At 42.4% G+C, this 16,412-nt stretch overlaps 1 protein-coding gene across 1 annotated transcript; it reads left to right on the forward strand.

Moving 5' to 3' along the window:
- The first annotated feature begins 4,113 nt into the window (after positions 1 to 4,113).
- Positions 4,114 to 7,285, forward strand: LOC132269971 (transketolase, chloroplastic-like). Its single transcript, XM_059771194.1, has 2 exons — positions 4,114 to 4,728; positions 6,314 to 7,285. Exons 1-2 carry the CDS (start codon positions 4,114 to 4,116, stop codon positions 7,283 to 7,285), a joined length of 1,587 nt encoding a protein of 528 aa, XP_059627177.1.
- Positions 7,286 to 16,412: the final 9,127 nt, after the last annotated feature.

Here is a 16,412-nt window from a genome sequence, read left to right on the forward strand (position 1 = left end):
TGGAACTGACGAACACCTGAAAAATAAAGAAGTGGGTCAGGCCCACATGCAAGTCCTGATCTACTACAATCCAAACAGTAATCCGATACGCAGATACATCCTAGGAAGACTCAACAATAACTAGAGTAGTCCATATAAGTATATAGTACACACTATAGGACGCTCGCTAGTCCAGTAGGTTTGTCTCAGCCTGATTAGAAGGCAACATGCAAATACGCACCCTAAGGTGGGCATGAGTACCTAGACCTACCAGGGAACAACACCTATGTCCAATTATCCATCCTAGGCGATATACGCGCCCTAACCATGGTCATGAGACTCAAACTCATACCACGGCACCATATAATATATATATAAAGTCCGTACTCCTCCTAATACATAATACCATCCATCTGTGTAGTGGCCTGATATATGTATAACAAATCCATCCTGAAACCATAGTGGATCATTCAATTCACAATTGATATGACATATGTTGGTGATGGACTTAATCTTTATGATTAATCCATCCCTTAATCCAAATTTAGGTAGGCTTAGTGTCTGAACTAATCCGTACCTAGTATGACACCGTCCCATACCGGCGCATACCATCCTCCAATTTTCGTAGTTAATAACACCGTAAAATTACTTATTAACCACATCCCAGAATAAACATAAATATATTCTAGCATGTACACGACCAATTTATACATCCCATATAAGATTTAGATATCCCATTACAGTTCTTGATATAAATGAAAAGACTGTACATTTAGCTCCTCCAGTTAACACAGTTGATGGAAACAGTATCAGATACTAATCAACCATACTCCAAAATTTGCATAATTACAGTTTAACATGTGTATAACTAAATTATGCATCCAATAACAATTTTAGAATCTCAATTCCAGTCATTTAAATACATGAAATAAAACTGCACATTTAATTCCTCCAAACAGAACCATAATTAATGCAATCAACGGAAAAGTAATCATCAATTAATTCCAGCTAAATAGATTTATGTTTCCGGATAAATAACTATATACTTGTACACAGTTAAGACATGTTTAATGTCTTTAATTTAGACAAAGAACCCCAATTGTTTCAGAAAATAGTAAGAACAATATACTAGTTTCAATTCCTTTCATCCACTGTTTCCCAAACAAGTTTAATGTTGAACCCTATCTTTGTGCATACTTCAACATAATATCATCAACATGCTTCCCAACAGTTTATACATCTCTGGAATAATTATACAGATCATCCACATTCCCTGAACCAACCTAGAAACCTTCCTACAGGCCAAACCGGACCCAGAACCACACAAAACCTCAAGAAAAGGGGTTGGAGCCGCCTCTAGAAAGTTGGAGCCGGCTCCCCCCTTAGTGGAGCCGCCTCCACTTCATGTGGAGCCGGCTCTACCCCATGTAGAGCCGGCTCTACAAGTCCTAGAGCCGGCTCTACCCTTTTGGTGAGCCGGCTCTCCTCTTTTGAGAGCCGCATCCCCTAACCCGTTCGTCTTCTTCGCCTCCGGCGAAGTCCAGAGCCTCTGTAGTATTTTAAACTCCTATTCTGGTGTTTATTTAATGTCCCAGATTTATTTGAAAGCCCCCGACATACAATAATAATCCCAATTAAACCAAGCTTAAACTCAAGAACGGCATGCCACAAATCACAGAAACTTTAAGAACTTACACCAGTTTGGTTCACGAGATTTATTACAGTTTAAACATGCATTCAAGATAAATTTAAACATTTATTTAATCCATTTTAATGTTGGTTTAATCACTGGAGTCTTTCTAAGCATGTACAGAATACAGATTAAAGAGATAGAGCGGAACAGAGACTTGCCTTGAGTTTCAGACTTTGAAACTCTAAACCTCCGTCTCTGAATTGTCCGTCAACGTCCTCGACTACTGTCTTACTCCTTCGACGCTCTTGGTTCAACCCAGAAAACACCCCGTCCAACCTTCCTTGAACCTCTCTGTATAATACTCAAGTTCCCTCTCTGTTTCTCTGCTCTCACAACTCTCTGTATCACTGTATACGGGAATAGAGTTTTATGTATTTTTCCTCAAACTCTAAACCCACATAAGGTCATATATATAGGCATAGTAGTCCAACCCTAATCCTTGTATAATTTGAGCCCTAATGCAACACTTAGTCGGCCCAACGATAAATCCTAAAACCCTAAATTTAGATAAATAAAATAATTACCCCGTGAAGAACTTAAACATCTAAATTAAACTAATTAAGTTAAATAAATTAAATTAAGTCAATTTAAAAACAACCCATTAACATAAAAATGAAAATACTCAATTAATCCATTCAAACAAAACCAAAACCAATTAAAATAACAATTAAATAAAATCACAATTAATTCAATAAATAAAATTATATAAACAGTTACCAAAAACATATTAAGTAACATGACTGATTAAACAAATAAACCATTAAGCAATTAATTAAACCAAATAATGCACATAAAACCAATTTAAACAAATGAAAAACAATGCGATAAAGACAATAAAATAAATAAAAATGCAATACAATAAATATTAAAAATGCCGAGACTATCCTTTTAAAATTAGGGGTATTACATGGAGAGTTCTAGAATATTGTAGATATTTGTGGATAAGTATGGAAGTGTGAAGAAGGTGGGACAAGATTCTAGAGAATCGATCTCCACCATTGGTTAGAATGCATCCTAGCCATCCATTAGGGATGGGGATGCCTATAAATAGGAGTAGGACTTCATTTTGTAGCCAACAAGTCCTAGAGTGAGTCTTGAGAGCCTTGTAAAGAGTTTGAGTGCTAGCCTTGTACAAAACATTCTTTGAAGTAATAGAAGTGTTTTTTCCTTGCCAACTTAAGTGCCTTAGTGTGTGTAAGTGTGCAAGCCAAGTGAAGAGAGGGCGAGAGCCACTACAACACTAGTAAGCGCACGAGGGAAGTGTGTTGGCTAAAGTGTGCACGGGAGTTAGGCTGACCAAGCACTTGCAAGAGTAAAAGCAACGTCTTGGTGCCGCACTGGAGTAGCTAGAGTGGTGCTGAAACTCTAAGCCCGTGACAATTGGTATCAGAGCAGGTTCATCAAGGGGGCTTTGTTGGAGTAGACATGGCTAGCGGAGGAGACCACCAAGTCCACGTCTTGGAGCAGAGCTTGGAGGAGAAGCTTGCCACACACTTGGTCTACACGGAGACCAAGTTTAACAAGCTCGACAGAAGGATGGCGGAGCTCTACGAGCTGATTGATGGCATCGCCAACAAGGCGCGAGAGAAGGAAAGGGACTTGCATGATCGAGTAGACGACTTACGTGTGGAGATTGCTGAGTGCAAGAAGGATTCTCCCAGGCGCGCGAAGTTGTGGTGAAGCCAAGGAAAAAAAAGACGCCAGAGCCCAAGGAGTATGATGGGGCAAGGAATGTACGCCAAATTGACAACTTCTTCTTGCACATGGAGCGGTACTTCGAGTGCATGGAGATCGAGGATGATGAGGAGAAGGTGCAGACAGGCACCATGTACCTCACGGACACTGCCGCTCTATGGTGGAGGCAGCGCTTCACCGGTAGAGGCATAAGAGCGATTGATATATGGGAGGAGTTCAAAAGGCAACTCAAGAAGCAGTTCTACCCGGAGTGTGTCGAGGACCTCGCCATGATCAACCTAAGGCGCCTGAAGCAGAAGGGCAGTATAAGGGAGTATGTGAAGGAGTACTCCAACTTGATGCTAGAAATGCCAGAGCGGCAACGCGTGTGCTTGTTCATTGATGGGTTGCAGTCTTGGGTAGCCACAGAGCTAAGAAGGAGGGAGCCTAGAGACTTGGCATCCGCAATGGCTATAGCGGAGCGCCTTAAAGACTTTAAGCGCTACGACAAGAGGGCCACGTCTCCCAAGAGGGACCACGGCAAAGGTAGGGAAGACCGGCGCTTCAAGAAAGGGGACTCGCCCAAGTTCAGTGATGATGAGCACAGCGATGAGGAGAGACGCCCACGCCATGACAAGGGCAAGGACCATGGAGAGAGGTCCAAGGCTAGCGGCAAAGGGGAGCGCCACGACAAGGGCAAATGGGAGTTGAAGTGCTACTTGTGCGAAGGGCCGCACATATTGTGACACTGCCAAAACAAAAAGACCATGAGCGCCCTTGTGAAGCATAAAGGCAAGGGCAAGGTGGACGATGCGGGTAGCGACGAAGACAGGTGCATGGGGGCTATGCAGATGCTGAGTAGCATGGCGCATGACACCAAGAAGGGCAAGGTGAAGAAGGTAGCCGGGGTGCGCTATGTGGATGCGCAGGTTGGTGGTAAAGCCGTGCAAGCGTTGGTGGACACGAGCGCCACACACAACTTCATTACCCCGAAAGAGGCGCAGCGACTTGGCTTAGAGATGCGCAAGACGGAGGGCTGGATCAAGGCCGTCAACTCCGATGAGGCACGCGTGAACAGAGTGTGCAAGGAGGTAGAGCTATGCATGCAAGGGTGGAAGGGCAAGGCCGACTTCCAGGTTGTGGAGATGGATGACCACGACATGGTACTGGGGTTAGAGTTCATGGACAGGAACAACGTCGCGCCACTACCATGCTTTAGTGCATTGATGATACTTGGAGGCGAGGAAGGCAATGTGACATGCATGGTACAGCTCATGGGCAGGAAGGAGAATCCAGAGGTGGCAGTCAACACGATGGAGCTCGTGAGGACCTCACATCTCCCGAAGGGTGCTCGTACGTTTGGGCCAAGGACATATGCGCAAGTGCTGATGACCTGCGAGAGGCTGGGTCAGCTGAAGAAACCGTGACGAGGGCGTCATGGAAATGGGTGGGGGAGAATGTTACGCCCCGCCTATGGAGGTTGTGCCACGCAGGCGACACGCAGACACTGAGGAGGACGCTGCATGGCAACTGCATGGCGAGTGGAGTTTCTAAAGTCTTCCGGAGTTGTCTAGAGTTGTGTGGAAGATTCTAGATATGTGTAGTATATTCTAGAGTTCTCTAGAATTTTGTGGAGTAGTATGGAGAGTTATAGAATATTGTAGATACTTGTGGATAAGTATGGAAGTGTGAAGAATGTGGGAGAAGATTTTCGAGAATCGATCTCCACTGTTGGTTAGAATGCATCCTAGCCATCCATTAGGGATGGGGATGCCTATAAATAGGAGTAGGACTTCATTTTGTAGCCAACAAGTCCTAGAGTGAGTCTTGAGAGCCTTGTAGAGAGTTTGAGTGCTAGCCTTGTACAAAGCATTCTTTGAAGTAATAAAAGTGTTCTTTCCTTGCCAACTTAAATGCCTTAGTGTGTGTGAGTGTACAAGCCAAGTGAAGAGAGGGCGAGGGCCACTACAACACTAGTAAGGACACGAGGGGAGTGTGTTGGCTAATGTGTGCACGGGAGTTAGGCTAACCAAGCACTTGTAAGAGTAGAAGCAACATCTTCGTGCCGCACGGGAGTAGCTAGAGTGGTGCTGAAACTCTAAGCCCGTGACAACATGCTCTCACCTGATGCAAATTCTAAATTTAAGGACTATATTGCCCTTATAAATTTGAAAAGACAATAATACTCACATTCAGACCTAATACCTTTTAACAGTTCCAAATGCCTCCCACCCAATTTCCCAAATTCACAAGACTTTGTCAGAGACAAGGCTCATCGACAAGCGTTTCGCCTTGCTGGACCTTAACAACGATGGTGTTTTGTCCTGATCAGAGCTCTGCAAGGCCTTTGAGTCGTTTCGATAAGTTGAAATCCGCTTCAGTTTGGATATGACGACTCCGTGGGACGAGTTTGGCTGAAAACCCCAATTCGTGAGCCTGAACCTATGTCACAAATTAAACCAACCCAACCAAAGCATTATTCTGCAATAACCAGCTGCTTGTTTTACGAAGTCCAAAATTCTTCTTTGATCATGACTGTAACAAGTACGACACACCGGCGACGGCACCAGAGGAGGAGAATTGTCAAATTCCAACGGAAGTGGAGTGGTGACAGTGGATTTTTCGGGTTTCAATTGGGTTTCATGGTGTGTGATTTTAGTAGGAGTTGTTTAATTTTTGAAGACAATGGAGAAAAGGCCGGGTCGTGGTTAGTGAGGTGGGTGAGTGGGTCGTTACAGTGATGGTGGTGGTGGGAGTGGGGTGGTGGCAGTGGGTTTGTGTACGTGGTTCGATTGGGTTTGATGGTGTGGTTGGGGGCACCGTCCCCGCCGTTGGTTATATATGTAGCATCGAGCTTCGCCTCTATAATGTGTTCATTTTTTCTCTCTTTTTTGTAGTCTTCTAAATGATGCTATAAAGATTTTCCGACCTCATTTATGTAACGACATTGTGTTACAATTTCTATAGAATTGGTCTCTATCTGATCCGGTCGATGCCACTCGAGGATACTCTGAGAAGTGCTTGAACAAGCTTGCAAAAGTGCTTCCAGGATTGATTGGTGACAGTGCAGATCTTGCAACCTCCAACAAAGACTATCTCCATGGCTACGAAGACTTCCAGCAGCCCCGCTCCCCATGGGGCCGCAACATCCAATATAGAGTTCAAGAGCACGCAATGGCCGGAATCTCAAATGGTATCGCATTGCATGGAAGTGGCTTGATACCATTTACAGCCACTTTCCTCATTTTCTCTGACTACATGAAGAACTCCATCCGACTGTCTGCTCTGAGCTATGTCGGTGTCATCTACATTATGACTCACGACTCGATTGGTCTAGGGGAAGATGGCCCTACCCACCAACCAGTAGAACAGCTTGCCGGCCTACGAGCAGTGCCACGACTTCTAGTTTTCCGTCCAGGGGACGGCAATGAGACAACTAGAACCTATAAAGTGGCCGTTGCAAACAGAGATGTACCTAGTCTTATTGCATTATCAAGGCAAAAGGTAGCTGCAAACCTGGAAGGGACATCGGTGAATGCAGTTGAGAAAGGGGGATATATTATAAGTGACAATTCTGGGGAAGATCTACCGGAGATTATAATGATAGGTACCGGATCAAAGCTATGTCTCTGCAAGGGTAGTGCCAAAATGCTGAGGAAAGAAGGGAGGAGAGTGAGGGTGGTCTCACTTGTGTGCTGGAGGCTTTTTGATAGACAACCTAAGGAATACAAGGAGCTTGTATTGCCATCAAGTGTGTCAAAGTGGATGAGCATCGAGGCGGGGTCGCCCCTCGGTTGGAGGGAATACGTAGGCAGCGGAGGGGTGGTGGTTGGGGTGGAGGAATTTGGGGCTAGTGGTGCTTATTTGGATACATTCAAGAAATTTGGTTTTACAGAGGAGAATGTGACAAGCATTGCAAAGTCATTGCTTAGCCAGTAGAGTTCAGTACAGAAAAATGAGAATTTTAGCTTTGCAATGTAGTTGGGAACTTCTCAAACACATTGTCACAGTTTTCTTCATATCAATTTTATTTATATCAGTGAACATATATACTTGGTTTCTGATTATTGGCACCTATAATTGAGAGAAAATGAAATAGCTTTACGATTGGAAGTACCAAATTTGCGCTTTGCATTTGGATTAAGATGTCGATCCGGCGCTCTCAAACGCAAACATTACAAAATTTGATAAACCCTGTCATTTTTAAGTTAAACTTTCGTCTACTTTATCTAAAGCGTTGATTTAGTACTTTCAAAGGCAACATTAAATGAATTTTGAACTTTAAATCCTGTCATTTGTCAAATGACAAATATTAGTTTAACCTATTTTATCTAAAATGTTAATCCTGTGCTTTCAAACATGACATTAACAAAATTGATAAAACAAGGGGTTTTGAAATTTATAAACTTCAAATTCTGTCATTTGTTACGGATGCTAATTTAAATGTTCATCGAATTGGAAGCAAACGACAGCCAATAGTAGCTATCCACGCGGCAGCATTGGTGACAATTCATTTTCCGGATCCATTAAAAATCTCTGTTACAGTACTATTTTTACACTAATTTTATTTAGAAGCTCAGAAACTTTCAACCAAAATATCGACTTCAAATTCTTCTATCCATGTTGTGTTCCAAACCACTTCTAAATAGGGTATAACCTACAATTATCCGCAAACACACACCCAAACACACACAAACATATATATGTATATCTATAGAAAAACCACCTTCTGTTTATTTCTTCAAATATTTCACGAAAAAGAAAATCAGTAAGAGAGAGAATTAAAATGGGTAGCAAGAAATTGATGGAGACACGGGTGGTGCTGATAATAGTTGCATTGGTAGTGATGGGATGCGAAGCAAAAACGGAATGTGTTAAGAAATGTATGCCCACATGCATGAAGGTGGGAGGAGCAACCACTTCCGTTTGTGAAGGAAGCTGTGAAGCTTTTTGCAAACAAATTACTGGTGGTCACCGCACTTTTCAGAATCAGAATTACAAGGAATGGGATTAGATTATATATATATATATATATTGTCAGACCACCAAAATTTTGGTTTTCATTCATTGTTGTGCAATAAATAGGTTGTTGCAAGATTTATTATTATTATTATTTTTTATTTTTTAAAACTAAATATTTGTGCCTAGCATGGAGATTTGACAGACACCATTGGAAGTTGTTCTTTCTGATGATTTATAAGTACTAGAAGTTTTTACAAGTCTAATTGGTTTATTCCAAATTTCCAATATATGTTAAAGTCAATTTAATTAAATCTTAAATCTTCTTTTCACCACTTTAGAGTTGATTTGGTTATATGAAAACCTTATGTTATATTTCCGTGCCAAGGCGATTAATAGTCTCCTTAAAATCACATTGTTTTTTACGTACCTTATTTTATAAGTAAATATTTGGATGTTGTTACCATTACAACTTATTCTTTATAAATTTAATTACCCAAAAAAAAAAAAAAAAAAATCTTATTCTTTATAAACGGAATTGGAATTGAGAAAAATTTTGTTCAAATTTTAATTAATTCTTTATATTCAACTGATCCCATTATCTAAAGTTTTGAGTGTATTAAAGTCCTTCAATTTCAAATTTAAGACACAGATTCAATACTCGTAACATATTATTATGTTATGTTTGGCGGCACTAAATTGGTGCCTTGAATTTTGGGATTAAAAAAAATTTAATACAAAATTTGAACTGAACTTCCTTCAATTCTCAATCTTAAGTATTAATTCAGTGCTCCCAAACATAATATAAGTGTATTTGATGATGTAATCTGGTCAAGGGACACAAAAAGAAAGAAGAAAAGAGGGACTCCAGCAAGAAAAAACAAAGATGAAATTGAGGGTAAACTTTGAGTTATCATAACTTTTTTTTGTTTCATTAAGAAGGTAAATTGGGTTTTTACTATGGGGTCAAAGAGTGAATAATGGAGTACAATGATCATTAAATAATATCATGGTCTTAGGATCCAATGCCATCTCAAATCTTCTCATGAAATTTTAATTTTATTAATCTTTAATGCATGATGGCGAACAATACGAGTGCAGAGAAGCTGAATTCCAAAAAAAATGTGCCGAAAACAAAGTGTAATAAATCTCGACAACAAACACACAATACACGTGGGTTGTATTTGTTAATTAAACGGACATTTTGTCAAATTTTATAAAAATAAAACAATTAAAAATTGTGGGCCTTTCCATGCTCTAGAGGGGTGTAGGTTTAGAGAATATTCTAAAGGAGGAATGAATTTTGTAGAGATACAGTTATACGGAACTTGGAAGTACCTAGATTTTGTAATAGTTTTTTTTTTTTTTTTTGAAAATTAAAGCAAATTTCATTGAATAAAAAAGTAATTACAGGTAGGCCTTAGGCCCAAAGCTTTCAACATGGCTAAAAACAATAGCCCAGCCCAAGATACAAAACCAACTATCCAACCCCAAAGACATGGTATTAACTACCAGTAACGGCCTGCCCATTAATGGCTGCCAAACTTCATTCCGGTGGCTTCAATAGGTGGCTCGGCCACCCAAATCAATCTGGAGGCCGAGGAGGAGGTCTACAAGCCGAAGGTGAGATGTTCCATTCCATGAGAATTAACCTAGAGGAAGGGCAATCTCAAAGACAACGAAGCTTCAAAATGGCAGCAATGGTAGAGCATACCTTAGCACAGACCACCCTCTGCGATGCTCTTTTTCCTTTGAAGATTCTTGCATTCCTCTCTTTCCAAGTATAATACAGTAGAGCTGAGAGACCCAATTTCCTGTGTAGATTAGTTGGATTGTTTGCTTTCCATTTGATGCTTGCCCACTATATTAGATTATCCCAATTATTGATGGCAGTTTGAATGTTACATTTATATTTGATAAAACGCCAAAGAAGGGATATGTAGGAGCAGTTAAATAGTAGGTGGTCATGGGACTCCATTGAGTTGTTGCACAGAGAGCAAATGTTGTGGTGCTTAGCCATTACTTTGCTATCAAGGGTGGCCAATTTGGATTGGGCAACCAACCAAAGGATGAATTTCATTCTTGGGATGATAGGGGAATGCCATACTAGGTTGTGCCATGGGATAGTTGGCAGGTCACCTACTAGGTGAGAGACTGTGTGAGAAAAAGAATATATGCCATTAGGAGAAGGTAACCATCTCTTAGTGTCACTTTTTGAGGAGCATGGTGTAGGCAGATGGAGCAATTCAGGTACAGCAGTGTAAAAGTTTGGGGGAAAAACCCAATTATTATTTTCAATGAAATTGTCCACTATTGTATCTTCAGTGAGTCCACCCTCAAGTAGTATGTTAACTGAGAATCTAGAACTAAGAGGACCTCCTGGAGCCCAGTTATCGCACCAAAATGAGGTTGAAGCTCAATTCCCAATTGAATGGTTGATGAGTAATCTAGCAGTGTGTCTAACCTGCTGAAGATGTAAGAAATTCAATTACCGTTCTCTCTCTAGAATTTTTACACTTCAACAGAATGAAAACTCCCCCCCCCCCAAAAAAAACCTATCTTTTCTCTACTCGTACTGTCTATTTATAGACCATTACAAATGCTCTAACTAACTTATTACATAGGGCTCTTATTATTGGGCTTTCTTCCTTTTGGGCCTGACTTTATCATGTAAGTCTCAGACGTTGGGCCTAACTCACAGTATTGCATTATGGCTGAGTTCAACTGTTCGGTCAGATCCTTCTTTCGTGGGTGTTGGGCTCATTATGCTACCCTTTTTGCTTGGGCTAGGATCTACCACTCAACCTGGTGCTCTACCCGCGGGTCGGGTCTGGTCCAATTCATCTTTGGTATCCTCAATTGCCCCCATAATTACCCCCTAATAAATAAAGGGGTAATTATTATCGGTGGCCAATCATGACGTTGACGGCTCAAGAAAATCTCGTGGGACAATGGACGGTCAAATCTAAAACCGATGCTTTGAGATTCCAAAGAAACTCCTCATTTTCCTAACACTTCGGCCTTCAGGCCCACTATGTCTTTATAAGTATCAGAGACGTTCCCTCAATCTTTTTTTACTGTCGCTATCTTGTATCACTGTTTGCCAAATCTTCGCTTGCTTTTTTTTTCAAATCAAATCAAATCTCCTCCGGCGAACCTCTGCGAAAGCTCCTTTTTCCAGCGATCTTGCAGTACTCTTTGACGTTTTCTCCCTCTGAGGTTAGTTTTGTTTGCCTTTTTCTTTTGGAAGATCTCTTTTTCTCCCTTAAAATCCTCATTCATTTTCGCCATACTTGTAGATCTAGATGTTCTTTGCGTGAAACTTCATCTCCCTGTCGATATAGAAATTAGAAATTGCCCTAAAGATGTGAATATCAGGACTAGTGCTGGCCTTCTTCCAGGCGAAGTCTTGTTTACCCATCTTCAGTTGAATATCATTAGGTTCCCTTTGCATCCTTTCTTTAACTATGTTTTCAACAGACTAGGGATCTCCCCTCTGCAGGTAAATCCGAATTTTTTTAGGATCCTATCCGTTCTGCTAGTACTGACTCGTGACAGAGGTCTGGATCTTGATATCATAGATCTTCTTCTCTATTACAAGGTTAGTAAGATCCGACTTGAGGAACCATTCTACCACCTCTACCCGATTGAAAAGATGTCCATATGTAAAGACACAATCAAGTCTGAAAAGGGTTAGAGAAACAACGTAATAGGGGTTAGGGGGGCCTGGTCTTCTCTAGCTACAGAGGATTATCCAATCCCGAGCGCCTTTGGCGAGTGTTCTGTCTCTTCATATAAGAAATTCAAAACTCATAAGAACGATTGTCCCTGCGAAATTTGTGTTCCTCGCTTTTGTACTTTCTTGTGCCATTCCTTAGGCATTCCTTGTGATGACTTGAGCTACAGTGTTTGCAGGGATTGGGATAATTACTTGAAGAAGTACGTTCTGAACGACATTCCTTCTTGCTCAGACCTCCTTACTTCAGACAACCTTCTCGCAATTTCAGCCCTCGAAAACACAATGAGCCAGCTCCAGATTCCCTCCTTCGGCAGGAGGAAAAACCCTCCCCGAGTCACTGTTGCTGCTGCTGCGGCGACCTCTTCTCCTGCCTCAGCCTCTTCTTCTGCCACTATTTCAAACACCATTCCGAACGTAGTGGCTGTTGATCATGCCGTTAGCGTTCCTCCTACCAATCCGAACGCATCTCCTCAGGTCAATACTACTTCTGCTGTCAGTGCGGGTGCTCAGGATAAAGAGCGAGGCAAAAGGCCTCATCCCGACAGTGCAGCTAACCTTGATGATGCATCTCTTACAAGGAGGATCCGAATCTCTGGGCCGGGCATACTCTTGCATCACCTAGTCAGTTCTCCTGCCCCCTCTAGGCCTGTTACAGCTGCTGTTTCTGCTTCAGCAACAGCACCATGGACTCCTCAATTCGTCCGAACGGATGGGACATTCGTGAAGCCGAATGAGACCATGTTCAAGGATGGTCAGACCGCTATGGCATATTACAGGAACATGTGGACTCCTAAGGATATTGATGCAGCCAAAGGTCTGTCTCAGAATAAGGTGTTCAGCCGCTTTCCCTTATCTGCCATGGAGGTAATTTTTATCTCTCAGTCTGCAAATCTTCACATAATCTTTATGCTTGAGCTCTTCTAACCATGCGATCGGTTTAACCAGTGTTCATGCATATCTTTACAGACCTTGTTCGGTATGATTGCCATGCAGAAGCAGGTGGAAATGGGGAATGCCAAGGCTCGCAAGTTCTCTGACAGCCTCGAGGTAGCCCATAAAGAAAATAATATCCTTGCCACCAAAAACACCAAACTGTTGGCCCAGCTTGGCAAAGTTGAAAAAGAGAGAGACGCTCTGAAAAAGGAAACTGACTCCCTTCAGGATGAAAAGGATGCCCTTCAACTTGAGAAGAGCGTTTGGCAGACCGAGCACGATTCGCTCAAGGATGAGAAAGCAGAACTCCAGCGCCTTCTGGCTGATGAGCAGTCCGCTCGGATGGCCTTCGAGAAGAGGGCCCTGGATGAGCGTGATGCTCTGCTCAATACCATCAGCAAGGTGAATGGTGGCATGTTGGCTCTTCACGCTCGGTTTTCAAGGGTTGGGGCTCTCAGGTATACTCAAGGGTACCGAGAGGGTTTCTCCGACCATGTTCCTGCCGAAAGCCAGACCGGTTCCACTCCGGATGAAGTTAATAAGGATCTAAAAATTGATCCTCCAGGAGTCTATGTTGATCCAGACTCCATCTTGCTAAACACATTTTTGATGAGTGTCAGGAGATTGCTTCCTCCAGGGTCACTCCAGCTCCCTCTGTCGTTCAGCCTCTGGATGCTCTTCCTCTGTCCGCTATGGTCCCTTCATCAAACGCTACTGAGGTTGGGCCTCAATAGAACGACTTAGTCATTCATCTCGACTCCCCTCCTCATGAAGATGGGACGACCAATGAAAGTGAAGAGACGAGTCAACGCAATCAGGAGGCTGACAGAACAGAGGCAGCTAGCTAGGACTCTTCTGATACTTTTATTTCTTGCTTCTTTATAGTTATGTCATCTGTATATTTTATCTTTTGTAACCTCAAAACATATCATGAATGAGATGACAAAAACATTGACTTTATCTGTGCATGGGTGGTAACAACCAGCTGCACATTTATCTATAACAAATGTTTGGCGTTCGGCTCATAGTGCCAGCTGCCACTTACTTTGCTTAAGTGCCTGGCGCTCGGCTAGAATGCCACTTGCCACTTGGTTTTTTATTTTTTAGCAAGTGTTTGGCGTTCGGCTCATAGTGCCAGCTGCCACTTACTTTGCTCAAGTGCCTGGCGCTCGACTAGAATGCCACTTGCCACTTGGCTTTTTATTTCTTAGCAAGTGTTTGGCGTTCAGCTCATAGTACTAGCTGCCACTTACTTTGCTTAAGTACCTGGCGCTCGGCTAGAATGCCACTTGCCACTTGACTTTTTATTCTTTAGTAAGTGTTTGGCGTTCGGCTCATAGTGCCAGCTGCCACTTACTTCGCTATTTTTACTTAATCAATCTATTGAAGAGGAATATTACTTTTATAAATCTCGGAAACTTGTACACTCGCCTGTATTCAATTGAAAATGAACAGAATTCAAAATTGAAACTCAACTTTTTATTGATAATACCTCTTCAGAGATGTAGCATTCCAAGGCTTGTTAACCAGCCTTCCGGCCATGGTCTCTAGGATATATGCCCCATTTCCTATGACTTCTGCAATTCTATATGGGCCTTCCCAAGGTGCCACCATTTTCTTAACCATTCCTACCTTCTTCTTTAGAACCAGATCACCTGGTGTAAAGTCTCTGTGCTTTACCTTTTTGTTATGGCTATTCATAAGCGTCTGGTGGTAGGATGCGAGCCTTACTGCCGCTGCATCTCTCTTTTCCTCCAGCATATCGAGGTTAAACCTCAACATACTATCGTTATGCTTTCGGCTCCATCTTCGAACAGTCGGAACCAAGTGTTTGATCGGTATAATTGCCTCGGTACCATACGCCATGGCGAATGGGCTTTCTCCGGTCAGTCGCCTTGGGGTCGTTCTATAAGCCCATAAGACGTTCGGCAGTTTATCTAACCATTTTCCTTTCTTCTCTTCAAGCTTCTTCTTGATGCAAGCAAAGATTGTTCTATTCGTGATTTCTACTTGTCCATTGACCTGGGGGTGACTTACTGCCGCCAGCTTTTGATTAATTCCATATTCCTCTAACAATTCTCTTACTTGCTTGTTGTCAAGGTTGGTCCCATTATCCATGACGATTGACCTTGAAACACCAAAACGACGAATAATATTACTCCAAATGAACCATCTCACATGAGTTTGAGTTACGCTCGGGTACGGCTCTGCTTCCACCCATTTAGTAAAGTAATCTGTAGCTAGCAGCACATACTTGTTCTGAGCTCTTGCAATTGGCAGAGGACCAACCACATCCATCCCCCATTGTGCAAAAGGCCATGGTGTGGCTATTACGTGCAAGTCCTCAGGTGGTTAGTGGATCAGTGGTCCGAACCTTTGGCACCTATCGCACCTTCTGGACAATTCTTCCGCATCTCGCGACATGTTCGGCCAGAAGTACCCTTGCGTCATTGCTTTATGCGCTAAAGACCTTCCTCCTGAATGGTTTCCACATACACCTTCATGAATAGCTCCCAGTATCTACCGAGCCTCTATGGGGGTGACGCACTTTAAGTACGGCCCAGAAAAAGATCTTCTGTATAACTGGTTATGCACTGTGGCGTACTTTGCAGCATTCGATTTGATTTTCCTAGCCTCATCTCTTTGCTCAGGCAGAGTACCATCCCGGATGTAAGTTATGATCGGATCAATCCAACTTGGCTCATATGGAATAACATTCACTTGCCAAGGATCTGAGCCCAAAGGTTCTTCAAAAATGGATGGTTGGTTTAATATTCCTACTGGAATCACCCTTGCCAATGTTTCTCCAGAACCCGAGGCACTACATGCTAGCCGATTAGCATCCTCGTTATGCTCTCTCGGTATTTGGATGAATTCAATTTTTTAAAGTTTTTGGCTTCCCGCATAACAGCAGAATGATATGCTTCCATCATTTCATCTTTGGTTTCATACTCGTCATTCACCTGCCGAACAATTAACTGCGAGTCATTAAAGACAGTCAAATTCCTGACCTTCAGCTCCTTGGCAAGCCTAAGTCCTGCCAGCAGTGCTTCATACTCCGCTTCATTGTTAGTGGCTCTGAATTCAAGCCGGAGCGCTTGACTTAAGGACGTACCTTCCGGTGTCTGCAGTTTGATCCCAATGCCTGCCCCCATCTAATTTGAGGATCCATCGACAAAAAGTTTCCACAAGCAACCACGAAGGTCTTCCTCCATGTTTTCTGAATCACATTCTAGTAAAAAATCTGTCACCGCTTGCCCTTTGACTGCCGTTCTGGGTTCATATGTTATATCAAATGAGCTTAACTCTATGGCCCACTTCGTCATCCTTCCTAAGAGGTCTGGTTTGTGCAGGATTATTCTGATAGGGAAAGTGGTTAAAACGATGATAGGATGGGATTCAAAATAATGTCTGAGCTTTCTTTTCACATGCACT

Source organism: Cornus florida, unplaced genomic scaffold (genome assembly GCF_030987335.1).
Source record: "Cornus florida cultivar Cherokee Brave unplaced genomic scaffold, ASM3098733v1 CherokeeBrave_3.0.0_Hap2_Chr08, whole genome shotgun sequence".
Classification (NCBI taxonomy): Eukaryota; Viridiplantae; Streptophyta; class Magnoliopsida; order Cornales; family Cornaceae; genus Cornus; species Cornus florida.